The 21,322-nt window shown below is 42.8% G+C and overlaps 1 protein-coding gene across 1 annotated transcript in view; it reads left to right on the top strand.

Annotated features, from left to right (window-relative positions):
* Positions 1-21,322, top strand: part of slc5a1 (solute carrier family 5 member 1) — an 84,630-nt gene continuing 63,308 nt past the window's right edge. Inside the window, exons 1-2 of the mRNA XM_048611411.1 lie at positions 1-233; positions 10,467-10,538. Of these exons, the coding sequence (XP_048467368.1) occupies positions 87-233; positions 10,467-10,538 (219 nt within the window). The 5' untranslated portion in view covers positions 1-86. The remainder of the gene's footprint in view (positions 234-10,466; positions 10,539-21,322) is intronic.

Here is a 21,322-nt window from a genome sequence, read left to right as displayed (position 1 = left end):
TCTATAACAAGCTGCAGGAACCTTTACATTATCTCCGTGTCTGTTCCGGCGAGGCAGAGAGAGAGAACGATCTGCGTGCTTCAGGAATGAAATTGGCAAGGGGCACCATGCCCCCAGGCAGCCTCACCACCACAGGTGCTGGCAACACCGAGTCCACGATAGCTGTCAACAACCCAGCGGATATCTCAGTCATTGTCATCTATTTCCTGGTGGTTCTGGCGGTGGGAATCTGGGTAAGTTCAAGGGGGAACAAGTGTCAACACTGATTGAATGCAACATTAATCCTTCAGCATTCAGAGGGACTGACAAATTACCTTAACTCTGCATAAATTGCAGAGATTATTTGACAATGCTTAAACGAGATGATATTCCATTTGTATTTGATTTCTGTACTTCTGCATTACTGGAAGTTTATTCGGGAACGAGTTCTGAATTTGCCTCCATTCGCAATCTATCAATTTAATATTAATCCTATTTGAGGAAGACCAGCTGTGGGTCAATTTATTGATAGGAGCAAGTCACTGCAGATGCTGGAATCTGTACTGAAAACAACAAATGCTGGAGATCACAGCAGGTCAGGCAGCATCTGTCGAGAGAGAGCAAGCTAATGTTTCGAGTCTAGGTGGCTCTTCATCAGAGTGCAATTTATTGATGTCTTTTGTTTATCCCCATGTAGTCTGACTTCAGACTTGAACAGGTCTTTAGAAGTGGGCTATTACTGACAGAGATAACTTCGGGCAACTCTTATCACAATCGTTTCTGGTTTGACAGGCTATCACTGACAATCCCTTTCAAAATGGGAGGTTATCGAGCTCACTTAATCACCCCACCCCCCCTCATTATTACAAATGACTTTGTAGTAGAGAACGCAAGCATTGCTAAAACAAAAATTGCTGTCAAAGCCTTCATTCAGGACAGAATTCCAAGTATAAATTTCAAGGGCAATAATTGTTATTCTGTTTGAAATGTGGCATTCCTGTGATCTTGTCCCATTGAAGGCAAGACAAAAATCTTCTTTCTTTGCCACCTTTTAACATCTCCACAAATTGTGCAAATTCTGGAGGATTGAGATTCCACATTTGTGAAAGGTGTAGTGGCCAGAGAGGTTAGCTGATAAGTATTATTTTTGGTTTGATTTATTATTGTCACATGTACCTAGGTACAGTGAAAAGTTTGGTTTTGTGTGCAGTACAGGTAGATCATACCATACAAAATGCATTAGGGTAATAGAACAGAGCGAGGAATACAATGTTACGGCTGCAGAGAAGGTGCACAAAGAGCGAGGTCAATATTAAATTTAAAATTTGAGAGGTCCATTCAGAAGTCTAATCACAGCAGGGAAGCTTAAGCTTTTGTATCTTCTGCCCTATGGAAGAGGGTGGAAGAGAGTATAACCAGGGTGGGAGGGGTCTTTGATCATGTTGGCTGCTTTCCCAAGGCAGTGGGAAGTATAGATGGAGTCAATGGATGGGAGGCTGGTTTGTGTGATGGGCTGGGCTGTGTTTGGAACTCTCTTTAGTTTCTTATGGTCCTGGGCAGAGCAGTTGCCATGCCAAGCCATGATGCATCCAGATACCATGTTGTTGAAACGTTACTTGCAGTAGTAACTAATAATCATAAATATCTGAGGCAAGTCTAGCTCATATCTACTGTAGAGATTTGGCACTTTCATAAGGTACGTTTAGGACCGGTATAAGTAGTTTAACAGATGGTATAACTTTCCACCACTGGGCTTTTCCTCATATCATTTCTGGATCTGTTGTAAGTTATTTTTAAATCAACTTTATTATTTTTATTTGGCCCAGATCCTGACCACTCCCTGCGTAAGATAGCTCTGCTTCTTATTGCTGTTAGTTCCTTTGCAAATATCTTTGTCCTCTGGTCGATTGCTGCTGAAGTATCACTTCACTGACCCCGGCTTTGATTCTGAAATGGAAGTGAAGGTGACCATAGCTCCAGAGGCCATATCAGCCATCACAGGAATCGAACCTATGCTGTTGGTGTCGCTCTGCATTGCCAACTAGGATGATGTGTATCTGTCTGCCCAGGCAAACACCCCCAAACCTCGACTGTACTCTGTCCCTGCCACCAACTCCTGGCTAAGATTGACAAGTTCACTGCTGGAGTGGAATGGAGATCAGAACCCATGGTTTAATCCCAAAATCACAGAAGTGTTCTCATGCAAAAGGAGGCTATTTGGCTCTCTATGACTCCATTGGATGGCCCTAGCTGAAATATAACACACCAGGTCTTTTAACTCAAAGCAATACCAACCCCTTACTGTCATGGTGGTTCAGTGGTTAGCATTGCTACCTTACAGCACCATGTGACCTGTGTTCAATTCCAGCCTCATCCGTGCGGAGTTTGCACATTCTCCCCGTGTCAGTGTGGGTTTCCTCTGGGTACTCCGGTTTCCTCCCACAGTCCAAAGATGTGTAGTTTAGGTGGGTTAGCCATGGGGAATGCATGGGGTATAGGGATTTGGATCTGGATGGGATGTTCTTCAGAGGGTCAGTGTGGACTTGAGGGGCCAATTAGCCTCTTCCTGCACTGTAGGGATTCAATGAAATGCAGCCTGGAGTCTTTCCAGGGCATCCATCCCCCCACTTTGCAGGTCGCTTGAAAGTCCACCAAATGTGAGAACTGAATATAATATTTTGGGAATCTGTTCTATTGTAGAGGTCAGCTACCTTTAGCCTTTGGAAACAAACAGTGACAGGATGTGTAGAACCAACGCTGATTGATCTGCATTAGTCCCGGTGTTTGTCACTGAGTGATCACCTCCATTATGGGAATTCAGTAGGTCACTTTACTGCTGGAAACATTATGGACAAACAAGTTGAAACAGGAGAGTTGGCAAGCATCAAGTGATAAATGATTGCTTACAAAGGTCAATAAAACAAATGCCGTTTACATTGATTCTGATTTTCAATTGCTCCAGAACTTCCTGGTACAGGGTCTGAAGGAAATGTCATCCTCAAAAGCTGGTTTCCAGCAGCTGGAAAGGTAGAGATGGAGCCAATGGAATTGAGTAACAAATCTTAACAAACCTGATATCAGAGGCACGCTATACTTTCGGGTAGATCTTCTAACATTGATTGAGTGATAGGAAACAGAGAGGAAGGGTTGATGGATGTGTTTTGGGCTAGAGGAAGGGTTTGGAGTGGGGTTACCTTATTTCCTGATCTATACGTGAATGATCTGCAGCTTGGTGTGCAGGGGGCAATTTTAAATTTTAAAGATGACACGAACCTTGGAAGAATTGTAAACTGTGAGGATAGTGTGGATCTCCAAAAGGACTTTGACACTTTGTTGGAATGGGCACATAGGTGACATATGAGGATCAGCGCAGAGAAGTGAGAGGTGATTCACTTTGTAGGAACGCTGAAAGACAATATAAAATAGGGGGCACAGTTCTAAAGGGGGTGCAGGAGCAGAGAGAGCTGGGGGGGTATATGATCATTGAAGGTGGCAGGACAGGCACAGATAGTAGTTAATAAAGTACACAGTATTCTTGGCTTTATTAATAGGGACAGAGAGTACAGGAAGAGGTGATGCTGTACATGTTAGACCTCAACTGGACAATTGTGTATCATTGTGGGTGTCACATTGTAGGAAGGACGTGAATGTATTGGAGAGAGCAATGGACAAGAATAACTCCAGGAACAACAAACTTCAGTGATGAGGATAGATTGATGACGTTGGGACTGTTCTCTTTGGAAAGAAGATGGCTGAGAGGAGATCTGATTGAGGTTTTCAAAATCCTGAGTTAAAATTTATTTTCAGAATCATGGACTGGATAGAACAGACAGTGAGGAACCAAACTCTGGACAAGGAGATGAAGGCACTGTAAAAAGTGGCGTGCTCAAACAGTCGGAACTGGGAGAGCACAGATAGCCTGGTGGGTCATAGGGATCATAGAGAGTACGAGATAGGCAGGGGCAAGGTCATGGGAAGGAATTTGATTGCATCAGAGTGAGAATTTAAAAATCAGCATATACCAGTCAAGTTGGGTATAAAAACATAAAGTGCTAGAGCAACACAGCAGGTCTGGCAACATCTGTGGAGAGAGAAGCATAGTGATTGTTTCAAGTTTCAAGTTTCAAGTCTGATATGACTCTTATTCAGAGCTCACTTCATTTGGTTTCTTTCTGCAGAGAAGATGCTTTTCCAGATTTCCATCATCTACAATATTTCACTTTTTAGGAGTCAGGGAAATTGGTGTACCTCTCAGATAAACTTGGCGAAAATATTCAACTCCAGGCCTTCATGACAATTCTGGGATTGAAACAGTGAGACTGCAATGAGATTGTAACAGCTCGACCTGGTTTTGTTCAATTTGTTCAATTTCAAAGATAACATCAGAAATCACACAACACCAGGTAACAGACCAACAGGTTTATTTGAAAACACAAGCTTTCAGAGCCTTGCTCCTTCTTCAGGTGTTAGTGAGAGAGGTAATATCAGACACAGAATTTATAAGTAAAAGATTAAAGGGCCACGCCACTGATGAGGGTGTATTAAACAAACCTAAGATGCTGTTAAATCTTTAATCAGTTAGAAGGTTTTAACTGATTAATATGTATATGTAAATCCTCTCTTTTCTCCCCTCACCCACACACACACACATACACACACACAAACACACACACACACACTCTCACACACACACACTCTCTCTGCTCTGCCCCCACACACACACACTCACACACACAGATACACTCATACACACTCACACACTCACACTCACACACTCACACAGACACACTCACACAGACACACACACACATACACACACACACACACTCTCTATTTCCCCCTCACACATTCCACCCCCACACACACTGACACACACATACATTCCACCCCCCCCACCCCCCCCCCCCCCCCCCCACACACACACACACACACGCGTGAATCTATGGGGTGAATTTGTATTTGCAGATACAATTCATTTTGTTCAAAAAGCACACTATTTATAGACAGTCAGTCAAAAGTGGCATTTTATAAATTTGTACTCTAGAAATAAAACCAGTCTGGCTCCAAACTAAAACACAAACAGATTCTAAACAAGGTCTCAAATCTAACATGCATTGTCTGACCTAAAATGTCACCTCTTCTTTACACTGATAAAACCTTTAGTTCCCTCAGGACTGTGACTTGAAAGGAATTTGGGGATTTACATATACATATTAATCAAATAAAACCTTCTAACTGATTAAAGATTTAATAGCATCTTAGGTTTGTTTAATACATCCCTATCAGTTGTGTGACCTTTGATCTTTCACTTATAAATTCTGTGTCTGATGCTATCTCTCCCACCAACACCTTAAGAAGGAGCAAGGCTCCAAAAGCTTGTGTTTTCAAATAAACCTTTTGGACTATAACCTGGTGTCATGTGATTTCTGACCTTGTCCACCCCAGTCCAACACCGGCACCTCCACATCAAAGATAACATCTTGTAGCTGAAGTAGTTGTTAACAAATTACTTAAATACAGGCTGTGAGAGCAGAACCAGCAGCAGTTAAAAAAATTAATCCATCACAACTGAGATTAGAAATCACAACATTTATTTTCCCAGGCACAGATTCCAAACCAAAAGCTGTTGATGTGCATGAATTAATTGGAAATGTATTCGGAGAGTATTGAAATAGATTGCAAAAACTTATCACCTCAGAAGCAATGAGGCCCTGGTGAGCTCGGCCCACTGTGAGTTGCAGTTTGTAGGGAATCTGGAGTTTTCCTTAAAGATTGAGGTGATGTTTAAACATTAATGTGTAAATTGTGCACTACCTGGGAAGGACCAGACTTCACAAAGCTTTTGATCATGAGATCTTATCAAATAGGTAAACCTTAATCTCAGGCAATGTGCCTGTGGTTGAAATATTTATTTGTTCAACTAGTCACTCCGTAGAAGTGCCGAACAAGAGAGCTGTTTTTGAAGTCTTTCATCTTGCAGTCATCAGGACAGGCAGAACAATACCATTGCTCAAAAGGGATGAACAATTTACACTTTATGAGAAAAGAGCACTGGTCAGTTGCTAAGTGGCCTCTGATTCGTGTAGGTTCTGCCATGGAGATGGTGCCCTGGGGGATGGTGCCCTGCAGGGGTTGACTGTGAGCCACATATAAAGACACCGATGCAGCAACTGAAGGCTTGATTAACATGGCAAATTTCATGGAGTATGTTAAAGGAGGTGAACAAGGTGGCAAAAGGAGACAAATCCCAATGCCCCACCCAACCATCAACTTCATTATCTCCTGGGAGAGCCAAAATAATCCAAGTCTAATCTGGAAAACACCTCTCCAAATCCATCAGGCAATCAAAACCTTTCCAGGGTATAACAGGGTGATCAACTCAAACATGATCTCAAGAGGAATCCTCTGTTGTAATCTAGTAGGGTCTGGAAGGGGTACCTGACATAGGATGGACAGGAGATCGGTTAGGACTGGCTGTTCAAAAACCCAGAGACCTGGGTTCAAATCCCAACAAAGCAGAGGGCACATTGCAAAGGATTGAAAGTCCAATGATGACCGGAACATTATTGTTGAAAACCAAAAGGAAATCATCTGTCTTTGCCTGGCCTACATGTGACTGCTGCTCACGGAAATGGCCAAGCAAGCCACTCAGTTGGATCAATCACTAAAAAGCCTTAACAGAGAAATGAAAACAAATGGACCAACTGGCATTGACCTCAGCACCCTCAAAGACAATGGCAGAAACAGCCCTGTCGATTCTGCAAAGTCCTCTTCACTAACATCTGGGGGTCAGTGCCAAAATTGGGAGAGCTGTCTCACAGACTAGTCAAACAACAGCATGGCATAGTCTACTCACAGAATCATACCTTACAGGCAATGTCCCAGACACCACCATCACCATCCCTGGATATGTCCTGTCTCACCAGCAGGACAGACCCAGCAGAGGGTCTGTTGGGAGTGTATTGACCAGTGAATCCTCAGCATTGGCTCTGGACCACATGAAGTCTCATGGCTTCAGGTTAAACATGGGCAAGGAAACCTCCTGCTGATTACCACATACTGTCCTCCCTCAGCTGATGAATTGGTACTCTCCATGTTGTACAACACTTGGAGGAAGCATTGAGATGCCAAGAGCATAAAATGTACTCTGGATGGGGAATTTCAATGTCCATCACCAAGAGGGGCTCGGCAGCAGTAATACTGACTGCGCTGGTCGGGTCCTAAATGACATAGCTGCTAGACTGGGTCTGCGGCAGGTGGGGAGGGAACCAATAAGAGGGAAAAACATACTTGACCTCATCCTTACCAATCTGCCAGCTACAGTTCCATCTATCCATGACAGTATCGGTAAGAGTGACCATTGCACAGTCCTTGTGGGGACAAAGTCCCACCTTCACATTGAGAATAACCTCCATTGTGTGGTGTGGCACTATCACTGAGCTAAATGGGACAGACTTCGCACAGATCTAGCAACTCAAGAGTGGGCATCCATGAGGCGCTGTGGGCCATCAACAGCAGCAGTAGAAACAATCCCACGACCAACGTGTGCATCCTGCCACAAATAGTTTTAAACAGCGGTGAACATTGAAGGAACTCACTGAAGGGGGAGGTTCCACAAACACCCCTCATCTCAATGGTGGGAGAGCTTAGTACATCAGTGTAACAGATAAGGCTGAAGCTTTCGCAGCAGTCTTCAGCCAGAAGTGCCGAGTGGATGATCCATCTCGGCCTCCTCCAGTGGTCCCCAGCATTACAGATACCAGTCTTCAGCCAATTTGATTCACTCCACGTGATATCAAGAAATGGGTGGAGACACTCAATATTGCAAAGGCTATGGGTCCTGAAAACATTCCAGCAATAGTGTTGAAGACTTGTGCTCCAGAACTTCCCGCTCCCCTAGTACAGTTACAACACTGGGATCTGCCCGACAATGTGGAAAATTGCCCAGGTACACAAAAAGCAGGACAAATCCAACCCGGCCAATTACCACACCATCAGTCTACCATTGATCATCACTCATCTAGATGGAGCACAGTTATCAACGGTGCTATCAAGCATCTGCTCAGCATCAACCTGCTCAGCGACGTCCAGTTTGTGTTCCGCCAGGGCCACTCAGTTCCTGACCTCATTACAGTCTTGGTTCAAACATGGACAAAAGAGCTGAATTTCAGAAGTAAGGTGAGAGTGACAGGCCTTGACATCAAGGCTGCATTCGACCAAGTGTGGCATCAAGGACCCTAAGCAAAAATGGAGTCAATTGGAATTAGGAGGCAAACTCTCCGCTGTTTGGAGTAATACCTGGCAGATAGGAATATGGGTGTGGCTGCTGGAGGTCAGTCATCTCAGCTCCAAGATATCTCTGCAGGAGTTCCTCAGGGACTTAGCATTTTTAACTGCTTCATCAATGACTTTCCCTCCATCATAAGGTCAGAAGTGGAGTGTTTGCCAATGATTGTACACCATTCACAATTCCTCAGATATTGAAGCAGTCCATGTTCAAAGGCCTGGATGATTTCAAGGTCTGGACTGACAAGTGGCAAGTAACATTCATGCCACACAAATGCCAGGCAATGACCATCACCAATAAGAGACAATTTAACCACCATCCTTTGACATTCAATGGTGTTACCATCACTGAATCTCCCAGTATCAACATCCTGGGGATTACCATTGACCAGAAACTGAATTGGGCTCATTGTAAAACTACAGTGGCTGCAAGACCAGGTTAGAGACTAGGAAGCTGCAGTAAATAACTCACCGCCTGACTCCTCATTGTTATCATTTGAGTTTCAATTCCACATTCTTTGAATTCCAGTTCTACTATCTGAGTCAGTCTCTGGAATACTAGTCCATTGACAATACAACGTTACGGTGGGTCATTTTAAGAAATAAAATCTCTAACACTACCATTCCTCCTCATAAACTATGGAGTGTAAATTAATAATATTTAACACCGAAACAGATAAGAATGTCATGTAAGGACTTTTGGACTCATGGACCAACCTCATGTTTATATCATGGAGTTGTTCCCCATTGGCCATACATAGCACAGCGTGGGCAGAGTTAAAATGATAGATTAGAAGACAGATATATATGAGTTTGATAGGGTAAAGCACAGTGTAAGAGAAAGTCTTTCAATAACAAAGCAGTAAACTTACAGCCTGGTACACCTCGGGTTACTATGTTAAATATTAGTTAGGACTAATGTGAAACAAAAATATTTCTAAGGAAGGCTACAGCTGAAAATGGTTCGTAACCCTCCCTTTTCCTCGACCAGTCTGTCTTGAACCCAAATTCTTAGATATGTGCAGAAAAATCACATTGCAAAAGAGAAGAGATATTCGGACAAGTGACTAAAATCTGGGTCAAAAAGATATTTAAAGGAGTGACTTAAAGGAGGACATGGAGATGGAAAGGAGACAAGATTTCTGAAGAAGGGTCTAGGCCCGAAACGTCAGCCTTCCTGCTCCTCTGATGCTGCTTGGCCTGCTGTGTTCATCCAGCTCTATACCTTGTTATCTCAGATTCTCCAGCATCTGCAGTTCCTACTATCTCTGAAAAGATATTAATCTGCAGTTTAAGGCCTAAGCAGCTGAAGGCAATGGTTGTCATTTAATTCCAATCTTACACTCTATCACAAGCCTGACTTTTTGTTCAAACCTAATGCTGCCTGAGGTGTAGAGTATTTCCAACATAATCAGTTTCTATTTCAGATTACCAGCATCTACACTATTTTGCTTCTGTTAATAAAAAAATCTGTATGTATATTTGTTATTGTTTAAAAAGTTCTTAAGGTCGTGGTAATAGTTGTCCTTGTTGTTTCTTCATTCGTGGGACGAGTGTGGCCAGCTGGACCGCCACTTATTGCCCATCCCTAGTTGCCCTTGAGAAGGTAATGATTTGCCTTCTTGAAGTCCACATGGTGTAGGCACACCCACGATTCCGTTGGGAAGGGACTTCCAGGATTTGGACCCAGTGACACTGAAGGAGCAATGGTATAGTGCCAAGTCAGGATGCTGTATTGATGTTAGTGAAAGAATAGATTGAGGCTTTCAAAAGGGCATGACTATTTAGACAGAAATAGCCCACCAGCGCCGTGCTATTTATGCCCAGTGAGGAGCAACTCCATGATATAATCAAAAGGTTGCTCCAGGAGTCCAAAAGCCCTTACACAACATCCTTAACTGTCTTAGTGTTAAATATTATTCATTTACACTGTATAATTCAAGAGGGGACAATGGGGAAAAGCCACGAGGTGATACAACCTGTGCAGGTTCGATGGGCCAAGTGGCCTCCTTATGTTCCTTAACAATTCTTTGATTCTGTGTGAAGCTCGGAGAGAAGCTTGCATGTGCTCATGTTCCCATTGTGCATAGACTGAGCCAGAGTTTAATAAGACCTGCTGACTGAGGTCAGGATGTCTCTTAAGGTAGAGTGGGATGTAGTGTGGGACTCTCGCACTAATGTTCACATTGTTTTCTTCACAGGCAATGGTGAGGAGTAACAGGGGCACGGTTGGAGGCTTCTTCCTCGCGAGCAGGAGCATGATATGGTGGCCGGTAAGAAGGTTTGATCTCAATCATTAACATTGTGATGATGGAAATTGTGACATGGCCTGGGACAGAGAGAGAGAGAGACGAAAAAACATCACCCTGGGACAGAGAGAGAGAGAGAGAGAGGTGGGGAGAGAGAGAGAGAGAGAGAGGTGGGGAGGGAAAGAGAGAGAAAGAGACAGAGAGAGAGAGGTGGGGAGAGAAAGAGAGAGAAAGAGAGAGAGAGAGTAACATCACCCTGGGACAGAGAGAGATAGACCCTAACTTTAACCCTCGATTCCTTGACTGATCAAGAATCTATCAATCTCAGCCTTAAATATAGACAAGAACTTTGCCCCCACAGCTGTCTGTAGCAAGGAGCTCCAAAGACTGTCAACACTCTGAGAGCAGAGATTCCTCCTCATTTCAGTCTTCAACTAGTGTGCCTTAATTCTGAGACTACCCACTCTGGTCCTGGACTCTCCCATGAGGGGAAACATCCCCCACAGCATTTACCCTGTCCAGTCCCTTAAGAACCCTGTATGTTTCAATGGATCACCTTTCATTCTTCCAAACTCCAGTGAGTAGAGTCCCAACCTGTTTAGCCTTTGCTATAAGACAATGTCTCCATACCAGGGATCATCCTGGTGAACCTTCTCTAAACTGCCTCTGATGAAATACCTTTCCTTAAATAAGGGGACCAAAACTGCTCACAGCACTCCTGTTCTGAGGAAGGGTCACCGGATCCGAAACGTTAACTTTGATTTTTTCTTCGCAGATGCTGCCAGACCTGCTGAGATTTTCCAGCAACTTCTGTTTTTGTTCCTGATTTACAGCATCTGCAGGTCTTTCGGTTTTTTTTTACACAGTACTCCAGATGTGATCTCACCAGCACCTTGTACAGTTACAGTAAGACTTCCCTACCCTTATACTTTAAACCCCTTGAAATAAGGCCCCACATTCCCTGGGCCTTCCTGATTCCCTGCTGCCCCTGTGTGCTAGCTTTCTGTGTTTCATGCACAAGTCTCTCCAAAGTCTCTTTGTGTTGCAGCTTTCTGCAGATTTTCTCCATTTAAGTAATATTCTGTTCCTTTGTTCTCCTTTCCAAAATTAACAACTTCATATTTTCCCACATTATACTCCATTTGCCAACTTCCTTCCCCAGTTACATAGCCTATCAATATCTCTCTGTAAACTGTATCCCCTCTGCAACTTGCCTTTCCACCTACTTTTGTGTCTTTTGCAAATCTGACTACAGTACATTCACTTCCTTCCTCCAACTCATTAATATAGTGCAGTCCCAGCACTGATCCCTGTGGAACCCCACTGGCTACAGGTCGCCAAACTGAAAAAAAAACTCTTATCCCCACTAGCTGTTTCCTGTGCATTAGCCAATTCCCTATCCACGTCAATATATACCTGGTTCTGCAATGGCTAAATCTAAACAAGCACCATCCTTTGTTTAAATAGCTTAAATTTAGATAGGGCACCTGTGGCCTTCCAATTTATGCTGGAGAAGTAGGTATCCATCTTCCTTATATACCCTATCTTTTGCAATTATTATTGGAGTGTGGGATCTTATAGTAGAAGGGCAACATGGTTATTTTATGTGGAAAATCAGCAATGCAGTTGCTAAATGTTTTGTGCTTTTTTAAATAAAAACCTACCTGTGCTGTTTTGGGCTATGGCTCAAGCTTTTAGCTTCATGTACAATTTGTTTCCTTTTTGCCCAATTCCACCCTTGGATGACTGTGTGGAGTTTGCAAATTCTCCCCCTGTCTGCGTGGGTTTCCTCTGGGTGTTCCCCAGTTTCCTCCCACACTCTGCAGGTTATATGGATTAGCTGTGGTAAATGCAGGGTTAGAGGGATAGGATAGGGGAGTGGGTCTGGGTGGGATGCTCTTTGGAGGCTCATGGACTTGATGGGCTGAATGGTCTGCTTCCAGTCTGTAGGGATTCTACAAACTGCTTCATGTCTGATTTTGCGATTCCCATCAGAGATTGAGGAATTTTCCCAGCAGTGTACAAGCTGATGGGGTTAGTATATTCGTGAAATCCTGCTTCAAGTTTCCTAAATCTTGGAATTGTTTTGGAAATTTTTGTCAACATTCTCTCCCATCTCCATGCTGAAGCATTGTATTTCAAAGACTTCGATAAATACATGCATTTCTGCTGAACAATGGGGCATTCTGATTCCTCAGTAAATAGAGCGTCACACTGATATTTCATCCTATCTGACTAAGCTGTGTGATTATTTGCCAATAACACCTTGAAGACGTGTACCTTCTGGTCTCTGAAGTTTAATATTTGCTGGTGTGACTCTCAGATTTCAACTGCTCTCCGTCATTATTGAAACAATTCCTCCTTTGTTGAACTTGAATTCTGTTTCAAAGCCTTGTACCTTCAGGTTCAGAGCCTGTTTTCACTCTTTGATCTCCTCTAGGACTGCTGCCTTCACCTTTTGTTCTCTATCTTTAATTCTTCTGGAGTACAGTGTCCAGTTCTGATTGCCCTCTTATAGAAAGGATATTATTAAGCTGGAAAGGTTTCAGAAGAGATTCACCAGAATGATGTGGGAATTGAGGGTTTGAGTTATAAAGAAAGGCTGGATAGCTGGGACATTTTTCACTGGAGTGTAGGAGGTTGAGTGGTGACCTTATAGAGGTTTATAAAATCATGAGGGGTACAGATAAGATGAATGACAAGGGTCTTTTCCCTAGGTTGGGGGATTCACGGCTAGGGGACATCTTTTTAACGTGAAAGGAGAAAGATTTAAAAAAGACATGGGGGCAACTTTTTTACACAGAGAGTGGTTTGTGTATGGAATGATCTGCCAGAGGAAGTGGTGGATGCGGGTACAGTTACAATGTTTAGAAGACATTTGGATAAGTGAATAGGAAAGGTTTGGAGGGATATGGGCCAGGAGCAGGCAGGTGGGACTAGTTTAGTTTGGGATTATGTTTGGTGTGGACTGGTTGGATAGAAGGTTCTGCTTCAATGCTGTATGACTCTATTACTCTTCAACTTTTTGTGCCTTTTTTGTTACCTGCTTTGCATTTCTCTGGAAATGTTCCTTTTGAAACATCCTTCCTTTGTTTTCGAGGTAATGAAGGTACTGTTAACTTACGATATTCTCAAAAGTGTCCAAACATACAGCACTCAGATTCCTACACCCTGCTGGACATCGAGGCATGTGTAATTCTGTTTGGAGTCACATTTTGTACACCCTAAGATGACCCTCGACATCCATTCCCTCTCTTTTGGAACACTGATGGACTTCCAAGAGAGTGACCATCCTGAGGCCTACCCATCCAATCGTGTCAGAAGAATCCTCGATGTCTTCTCACAAAACTGCCCAAATTTAGGCCCTGATTTCTGCCCGTGTAGAGAAGTGATTGTCTGCTCGAACATTAACTCCTTTTTTGATTGAACAAAGTCTGATAACTTCGCCTCTCTCACATCGACTTCTCTACAGCCTCTAACAAGTTCATCCTTCAAACCTCTGTAACCATAACAGCCTGCCCAATGACAATAAATCCATTACAAAGGCTTCGATTGGTTTTCCCATACACAATGATTGCTGATTAAATCTTGCCTGATTTGTCACTAAGTTTTTATTGTGGCTAAGTTATATGTCAGATGTTTTAATGAATGCATCATACCCTGTAGTGCTTGTTTCCATGCTTTGTCTGGGGAGAACATTATTAGCTATTGGACCTACAGCATGTAAAACATGCAGATGTCAACCTCCAGCCTTGTTTTGGGCCTTCCTCATTATCAAATAATTGGGGCAATGGCAAGGTTTTTACTGGTGCTGCTATCCCTACAGACCATTGTATTTGACTTGGGGGAGTGTTTGGCTTTTCCCTTATTATCCGGGATTGCTGCTGGTTTGTGCCTAGGCTTTGAAGTCTTTCAAAGTTCCTGTTTTCCCACCTGCCAGAGTCTTCTTGCTTGGTTACCCTGTAATCAAGGTCTTAAAAGGTCTTCTCCTGCCTTTGGAGTTTTCCCTTCACGGCTATGTTCTCTGCATTGTGTTTTAACTTTGAACCTGGCCACCATGTACTCTAAGCAAATACTGATACCTGATCATTGAGATACAGATCATCTCTGGGCCGCACATGGCTGCAGAGACATTATCCCCTAGACTGCTTGCTCCTTATCAGTCAGTAAGGCTCTTAACTTCATAACTGCTTACGTACTGTAGCACTCCTTTATTTACAACTGCATATACCGGGTACTCAAATACAGCTCTCGAAGAGAGTGTCTAAATTTAACATTTAATATAGGCCAGATGTATCAGATACAAAAATACTTCAAATGTTGATACTAATTCACAAACTGAACAAACAAATATTCTATTAAAAGTCAGAAAAGTGAATGTGAGGAATGTCAGATCAGCCGTGAGCCCATTGAATGGTGCAAAATGGCCTCTTCTTATTTGTATTTCTTATGGGTTGTAGCCAATAGGACCTAGAGCTGATGACATAACATAAAAGCAGGTACATACTTTTAAAGAAGTTCCTCAAGATTTTGACATTCACTTTAGTTTGAGAACCAATAAAATGCTTGAAAAGCGCAAGATTTAAGAAAAGAGTTCAACTTCTTGTGGAACCCAAAGATAATTTCAGCCATGATCTCTACAGATTAATGGAAAACTGTGACCCTAGAGCTTTGAAATCAAAATTCATAAGAGATAGAATTGCTGCTGGAATTTATTGATGAGCCTTTGTCAGATTTATTACAGTCCAAAGAAGATTTGGCTTTGGAGAATGCCATTCAGATTGTAGTGTAAGCAGAAAGTAGGAAGAATCATTGACAGAGCCTGAGAGTAGAAGGACAACTTTATCACAAGAGGACAACAGAACCTATCGACTTTATAAGTTATAAACACCCTGCAGATGCACAAACAAACCAATACAAATATTAAGCTAACCAGCAGATCCAAGAGTCAATGTCAGCGCTATAGAACAAAAACTTTAAGACTTAAGTCTAAGATTTTAAGACTGACATAGAATTAAGTGTTTATCAGATTGAAAATGAGAGCTAAAGAAACAGAAGTGACAGTCTGCAGGGATGAAGTGATATGGTCCAGCTGACATATCTCTCAAAATAAGATTTATAGTACAAGCAACTCTGCAACACAAGCAGCATAAGAAATTTGAGAATGTATACATGATTTATAAGCAACAGCTCTCATTTTCGAGTCCAAATTCATGTCTTGACCTCAGCATTCTTGCGGTAGCAGAACATATTCAACTAGTTGCAAGAAACAAACAAACAGGCCAAGAGAAACCAAGCTACGCCAAGTCTGATGGGATCTAGCAAACCTCTCAGTTCAAGGGAAATAAGGAATGGACAATAAGTGCAGGCTCAACCAGTGATGTCCACACCCATGAATGAATTTTTATAAAGAAAGTTCAGTGAGTCCTTTCCAATTCAGCAGAAATGAATTCTTCATAAAGCTAAGAGCTTAAATGTTCTCAGTTCTAACAATCTCCAGATTTGTAACTGAACTCTCCTGATGTGAAAGTTTCACAAACTGAGGTGATTCATTCTTGGACTGCCCTGAACCCCTTCTGAGTAAAAAATTAAACTTCTAAATTTGACCCTGGTGTCTTCTGAACTGAATTAAAAGACTTGCTCAATCCTGGATTCTTCTGAACTGGAAGTATTTATTTTCATCGAATAGCTGTCTTCCATGATGGGAAATTCATCAGATTAAAGCAGCTGAGATTTTGTTATGTGTCAATTACCAGGCTCAGCAGGGATGGATACATCTGTGAAACACATTCAATAAATTAAGGATCCGCTGCATGAAGTAATGGACCAATCACATGTTACAGAAACAACCTGCTCTGTGAAGGACATCCAAGACATAAAGGGTCCTCCAGCGTGGAGAGAGTTTACAGACCATGCTGGGTCAAGACTAGAGCCAAGGTCAACATTCCTGAACCCAAAGAGCTACTGATCTCCCAAGTCCAAAGACAATGCATTCTGGAACGACTGTGAAATCTCCAGGTTGCCTGAATTTGTGTGACCAGAGTGGTGTGGCTGTGGTAAATTAATGATATAGATGAAGGTTAGGTACGGAAAAATAGACTGGGGAAGGTGAGATGTTGTAGAAAGCAATATTTCTGAAAAGGTTGATGTTGGAGACTGCATTAAGTTCCACACACACCGATGATGTCTTAAAGTTTTAGAGGGGGAAACCTACAAAGTAGTTCTGGATTTCAAAGTGGAGAGATGTGTCATCTATTTCTCCCAATAACCTTAGCAACGAGCTAATGGAACTTCTACCTAATTGCTATCATGAAATAAACTACATCCTGTTAAGACTAAGAGCCTTTTGTTGAAGCATTCCAGTTGTTGTTTATCTAAAGCTGGTGATGGTACTTAGAAAATTTCAATGCAATCAGGCAGAGTCAACATGGTTTGGTGAAAGAGAAGTCACTTTTCACAAATCTGTTATAGTTCTTTGAGGAAGTAAAAAGCAACCTGTGGTTAGGTCTGGTGTATTCAAATTTCCAGAAGGTATTTGACATCATTGAAGGTAAACGCACAAATTAAGAGCTCATAGTGTAGGAGGTGACATATTAGCATGAGTAGATGTTAATTAGCTAAAAGGAGAATCTTCGCGAACACAAACATATCGATGAGGTTCAGAAAGGCAAGCATTAAGGAAATTTCAGAAGATGACCACGTTTCCTTGTTGCAGTGGTATAGTGGTAATGTCACTGCACAGACATTTCTGGATCTGTAACAAGTGGAGTGTCCCAGGGACCAATATCAATAAGAGACCAAAATTGGGATCAAATTTACAGATGACACAATGATACTTGTGAGAGTAAGTTGTGAAAAGGATACAAGTAGGCTTGAGTGGGATATAGATTTGTTAAGTTAGTTGGTAAAATAAGTGGCAAAGTATATTGTTAAGAGGATGTCCATTTATCCACTTTGGCAGAAAAATTGTAAAACAGCATTTAATTAAGCAGAGGAAGGGAGAGAGAGACAGCAGAATTCAGAGGTGTACAGGGATGTAGTCGTCCTGGTATATTAATCACAAAAAAAGTTAGAATGCAGGTGCAGCAAGTGTACAGGAAGGCAAATGCAATATTATTTATTGTAAGAGGTATTGAATATAAAAGTAAGAATGCTTTGCCATCTCACGTTATAAATTCATTCATGGACTGTGGGTTTCGCTGACTGGGTTAACTTTTATTGTCCCTCCTGAGTTGCTCCTTGAGAAAATGGTGGTGAGCTGCCCTGGTGCATTTCAAAATACTGCTTTGGTCTACATTTTTAAGAAGGGACTGGGAAAAGTAGCATTATTGGGAAATCTGAATGGAAAAGTTCACTTAGGAGAGCAGAAAGGTCTAATCGGAAAATAATATTTCCTGTTAGACATTCCTGTTACAGTGCACTCTAAGATGCCACAGTGTCTGAGCTATGTGAAGGGTTAAATGTATATCAGGTGAATGTTATATGTTGGGTGGAAAACATGAGGGTTCAAATGGAGATGACTTGTGTAGCATTGTTCCTGCTCCTATTGGTGCTGGCAGTAACACTGGCCCTTGATTGTTCACCAGCTCCCAGGGTAATATTTCCACCTTAATAGAGAACCTTCACAAACGCAAACACATCGATGAGGTTCAGAAAGGCAAGCATAAAGCAAATATCAGAAGACAACCAAGCTTTCCCTGTTGCAGTGGTATAGTGGTAATGTCACTACGCTAGTAATCCAGAGTCCTAGCCTAAAGTCCTGGGGACATGGTTTCAAATCCCACCATGGTGAAATTTGTATTCAATAATGATCTGGAATTAAAAGTGGCTCAGTGGTTAGCACTGCTGCCTCACAGCACCAGGGACCTGGGTTCGATCCCACCCTCGGGCAACTGTCTGTGTGGAGTTTGCACATTCCCTCCATGTCAGTGTGGGTTTCTTCCTGGTGCTCTGGTTTCCTCCCACCTTCCAAAGGTGTGCAGGTTAGGTGGATTGAATATGCTAAATTGCTAATGGTGTGCAGGCTAGGTAGGTTAGCCATGTGAAATACAGGTATAAGCTGGGGCGATGGGTCTGGGTGGGTGCTCTTCAGAGGTTTGGTGTGGACTCAATAGGTCAAATAGCCTGCTTCCACACTGTAGGGATTCTAACAGTAGATTTCTCAGACTAATGGTAGCCGGGTATTAAGTGTTGTTGGATGTCCTTTAGGGAGGAATTTGGCAATCATTACCTGGTCTGGTGACTCCAGAGTCAGGTCAAATCTGAAATGGCCAAGCAAGCCACTCAGTTCATGGGCAATTGGTGAAGATTTCACATTCTATGAATGAATAACAAAAAACAGGCCACATTAAGTATAATGTAATCACAGTCATTAATATGATGATGGTGGTTTATTGCCACTTGTACTCTATAATGAATAACACAGTAAAATACAGTGAAAAGCTTCAACCAGGCTCCGGGCCTACCACAGCTCCACTGAAGCTGTTGTCTCACCAATGCCTCTGAGTTAAAAGCAGGATGACACGGACTAAAAGCCAAAATTGATATTTGAGTAGGAGCAACTTGTTCCCCCTATGCATTGTGAAAGATGTGCACCACAGCAATTGTCCCAGCATTCGAGAGATGATCTCACAGCCAGTAACTGCTGACCAATACCATGCTCTAGCAGGGTCACACTGCAGTGCTTTTAGACTAGCTCATCTTGGATTCCCTAAAGCCCCCACCTAGCTTTTTCCAGTGGTGCAGCGGTGGTAGGACCGCCAGTCTGCCTAGATCTTAGTGTAGTGCCAATTCAAACTGTACCCACTGTGTTGGAACGGACCGCAAGTGACACAATCGAGTTGGTCAACAATCTCAAACACACACATACACAGATGGATTTGACACAATTGGCAATTTTGAGGGTGTTGTGGAATTGCATCGTAAGGATGACGCAACGCTATTTTTTGACCCTCTGAGGAAGTGCCATGTGCATGTACAGGAGATGTTTTGAGCAGAATGGAATGAGGAGGAGCAAAGTGGCACAATCCTCCACACAGAATGGGACAGCTCCATGGCAGGCATTTGAAAGAAAGGGGAGCCGCAACAGTGTGCGCAGACAGAATGCATCTCAACATAAAAGGAGCCCACATCAAATTCCAGCAATGGGAGATTAAATCCTCAATGTTCTAAAGCAAGATTCTCCTCCAAGATGGAGATGTAAAGCATTGTTATTGGTCTGTCCATTGAGCAGTCGAATCCCAAGAGCTCATGACCTTTCAGATACTATTGGGATAGTATTTTTTCCAGTGGTTACCAATTGGGCTCTCAGTTAACGAAGACTTATTCTAACAGCAGATGGATATGGTTATCAAGAATGTATTTGGCTGCACATTTTTGATGTTTGTACATCAGTGTTGAGGGTAAGACAACAGCACAACACGATAATAACCTTCACTTACTAATGGTGATGGCATGATGTCAAGGATTGGTATTCAACTGCACAATGTGCCAAGTCAACAGCAGACAAATAAACCCCTTTGGATCCATTTACTCATGCCGAAGGAGCCTCACCCTAATCAAGGTTAGATTGAGGACGTTAAATGAATGCTGACCTCATAGGATTCTCAAAGCATCAGGTGCATCACTGCGAGGCTTGGGCACATGTTTTTTGTTTGGAAAACGGAAGACCTGGTTTGAAAACCCTACCACCCTGCTACTTAAAGAATGAGCAGTTCTGACCATGAATCCTGAAATGTTGCTGTCCTCTCCAGAGCAGCCTCTGCCTCCTGAGTGTGGGGACAGAGTACCAGTGCCTTTCCACTCCGATGATCAGCAGGGACAGAAATGTCTCCCCTCCTAGGGATACCATGTGGAGTACGTCAGGAAAGGCCAAGGATATGTTTGCAGATTGAAACCTCAGCTGTGTATGTGTGGGAAGGGTGGTGACAGAAGGAGTATGGAATTAAATCTCCATGGTTAATAATAGAGTGGTACATAAACCAACTCAGTCATAGGGACTTCAGATCACATGCAGCTGGAATCTGGGTCTGTAGGGCTCCAGAACTGGAATTAGAATTCAAATTAGATTTTATTGGCTCCAGGTAGGGACCAGGTGATTGGAGGCTCGAAGTGGGCCCTGCCTGAGTGTGTTTCAGGCTGCATTGCCGGTAGTTATCGAATGGGAGGAGGCAGCAGCAGGAGGAGATCAGTAGGCAGTAATATCGGCGGCACCAAGCACTCAGCTCCTCCCGAGAATCCAGGCTGCAGCTAGGCCTGGGAGGCCCTATACGGAGATAAGACTTAAGTATGAGTTTAATATCTGAAGTTTCTCATTCCTTTTGGCTTTGTTGCCTTTACTTCTGCTGTTTTCTTTTTATTCTGGTTTTGTAATCAAGTGTGTAATCACTATGGTGCCGGTTACGTGGTTGGAGATGCCAAAGAATGGTGACTCTTGTCACAGTGATGGCGATGTTGGGAAGGGGACTCATGCCCATGGCCCATGGCAGAGCACTTAACAAGACAGACTGTAAAGTTGGATGCTTTATTTCTTCATTTCTCAGCCTTTACATTCTACATTTTGGTTTATTTTTCTGCATTTTAAGATGGTGCTGAGACAGCGGCAACTACTGTACAACACTTATCACTGTATTTTGTAACAAGATACATGTGACAATAAGCCAACCAATCAGGGTGGGACAACAAGGTGCAGGGCTGGATGAACACAGCAGGCCAAGCAGCATCATAGGAGCAGAGAGGCTGATGTTTCGGGCCTAGACCCTTCATCAGCCTTTCTGCTCCTATGATGCTGCTTGGCCTGCTGTGTTCAT

This window comes from Rhincodon typus, chromosome 24, assembly GCF_021869965.1.
Source record: "Rhincodon typus isolate 14 chromosome 24, sRhiTyp1.1, whole genome shotgun sequence".
Classification (NCBI taxonomy): domain Eukaryota; kingdom Metazoa; phylum Chordata; class Chondrichthyes; order Orectolobiformes; family Rhincodontidae; genus Rhincodon; species Rhincodon typus.
The sequence above is the reverse complement of the archived record's forward strand: the minus strand, read 5'-3'. Positions and strand labels throughout refer to the sequence as shown.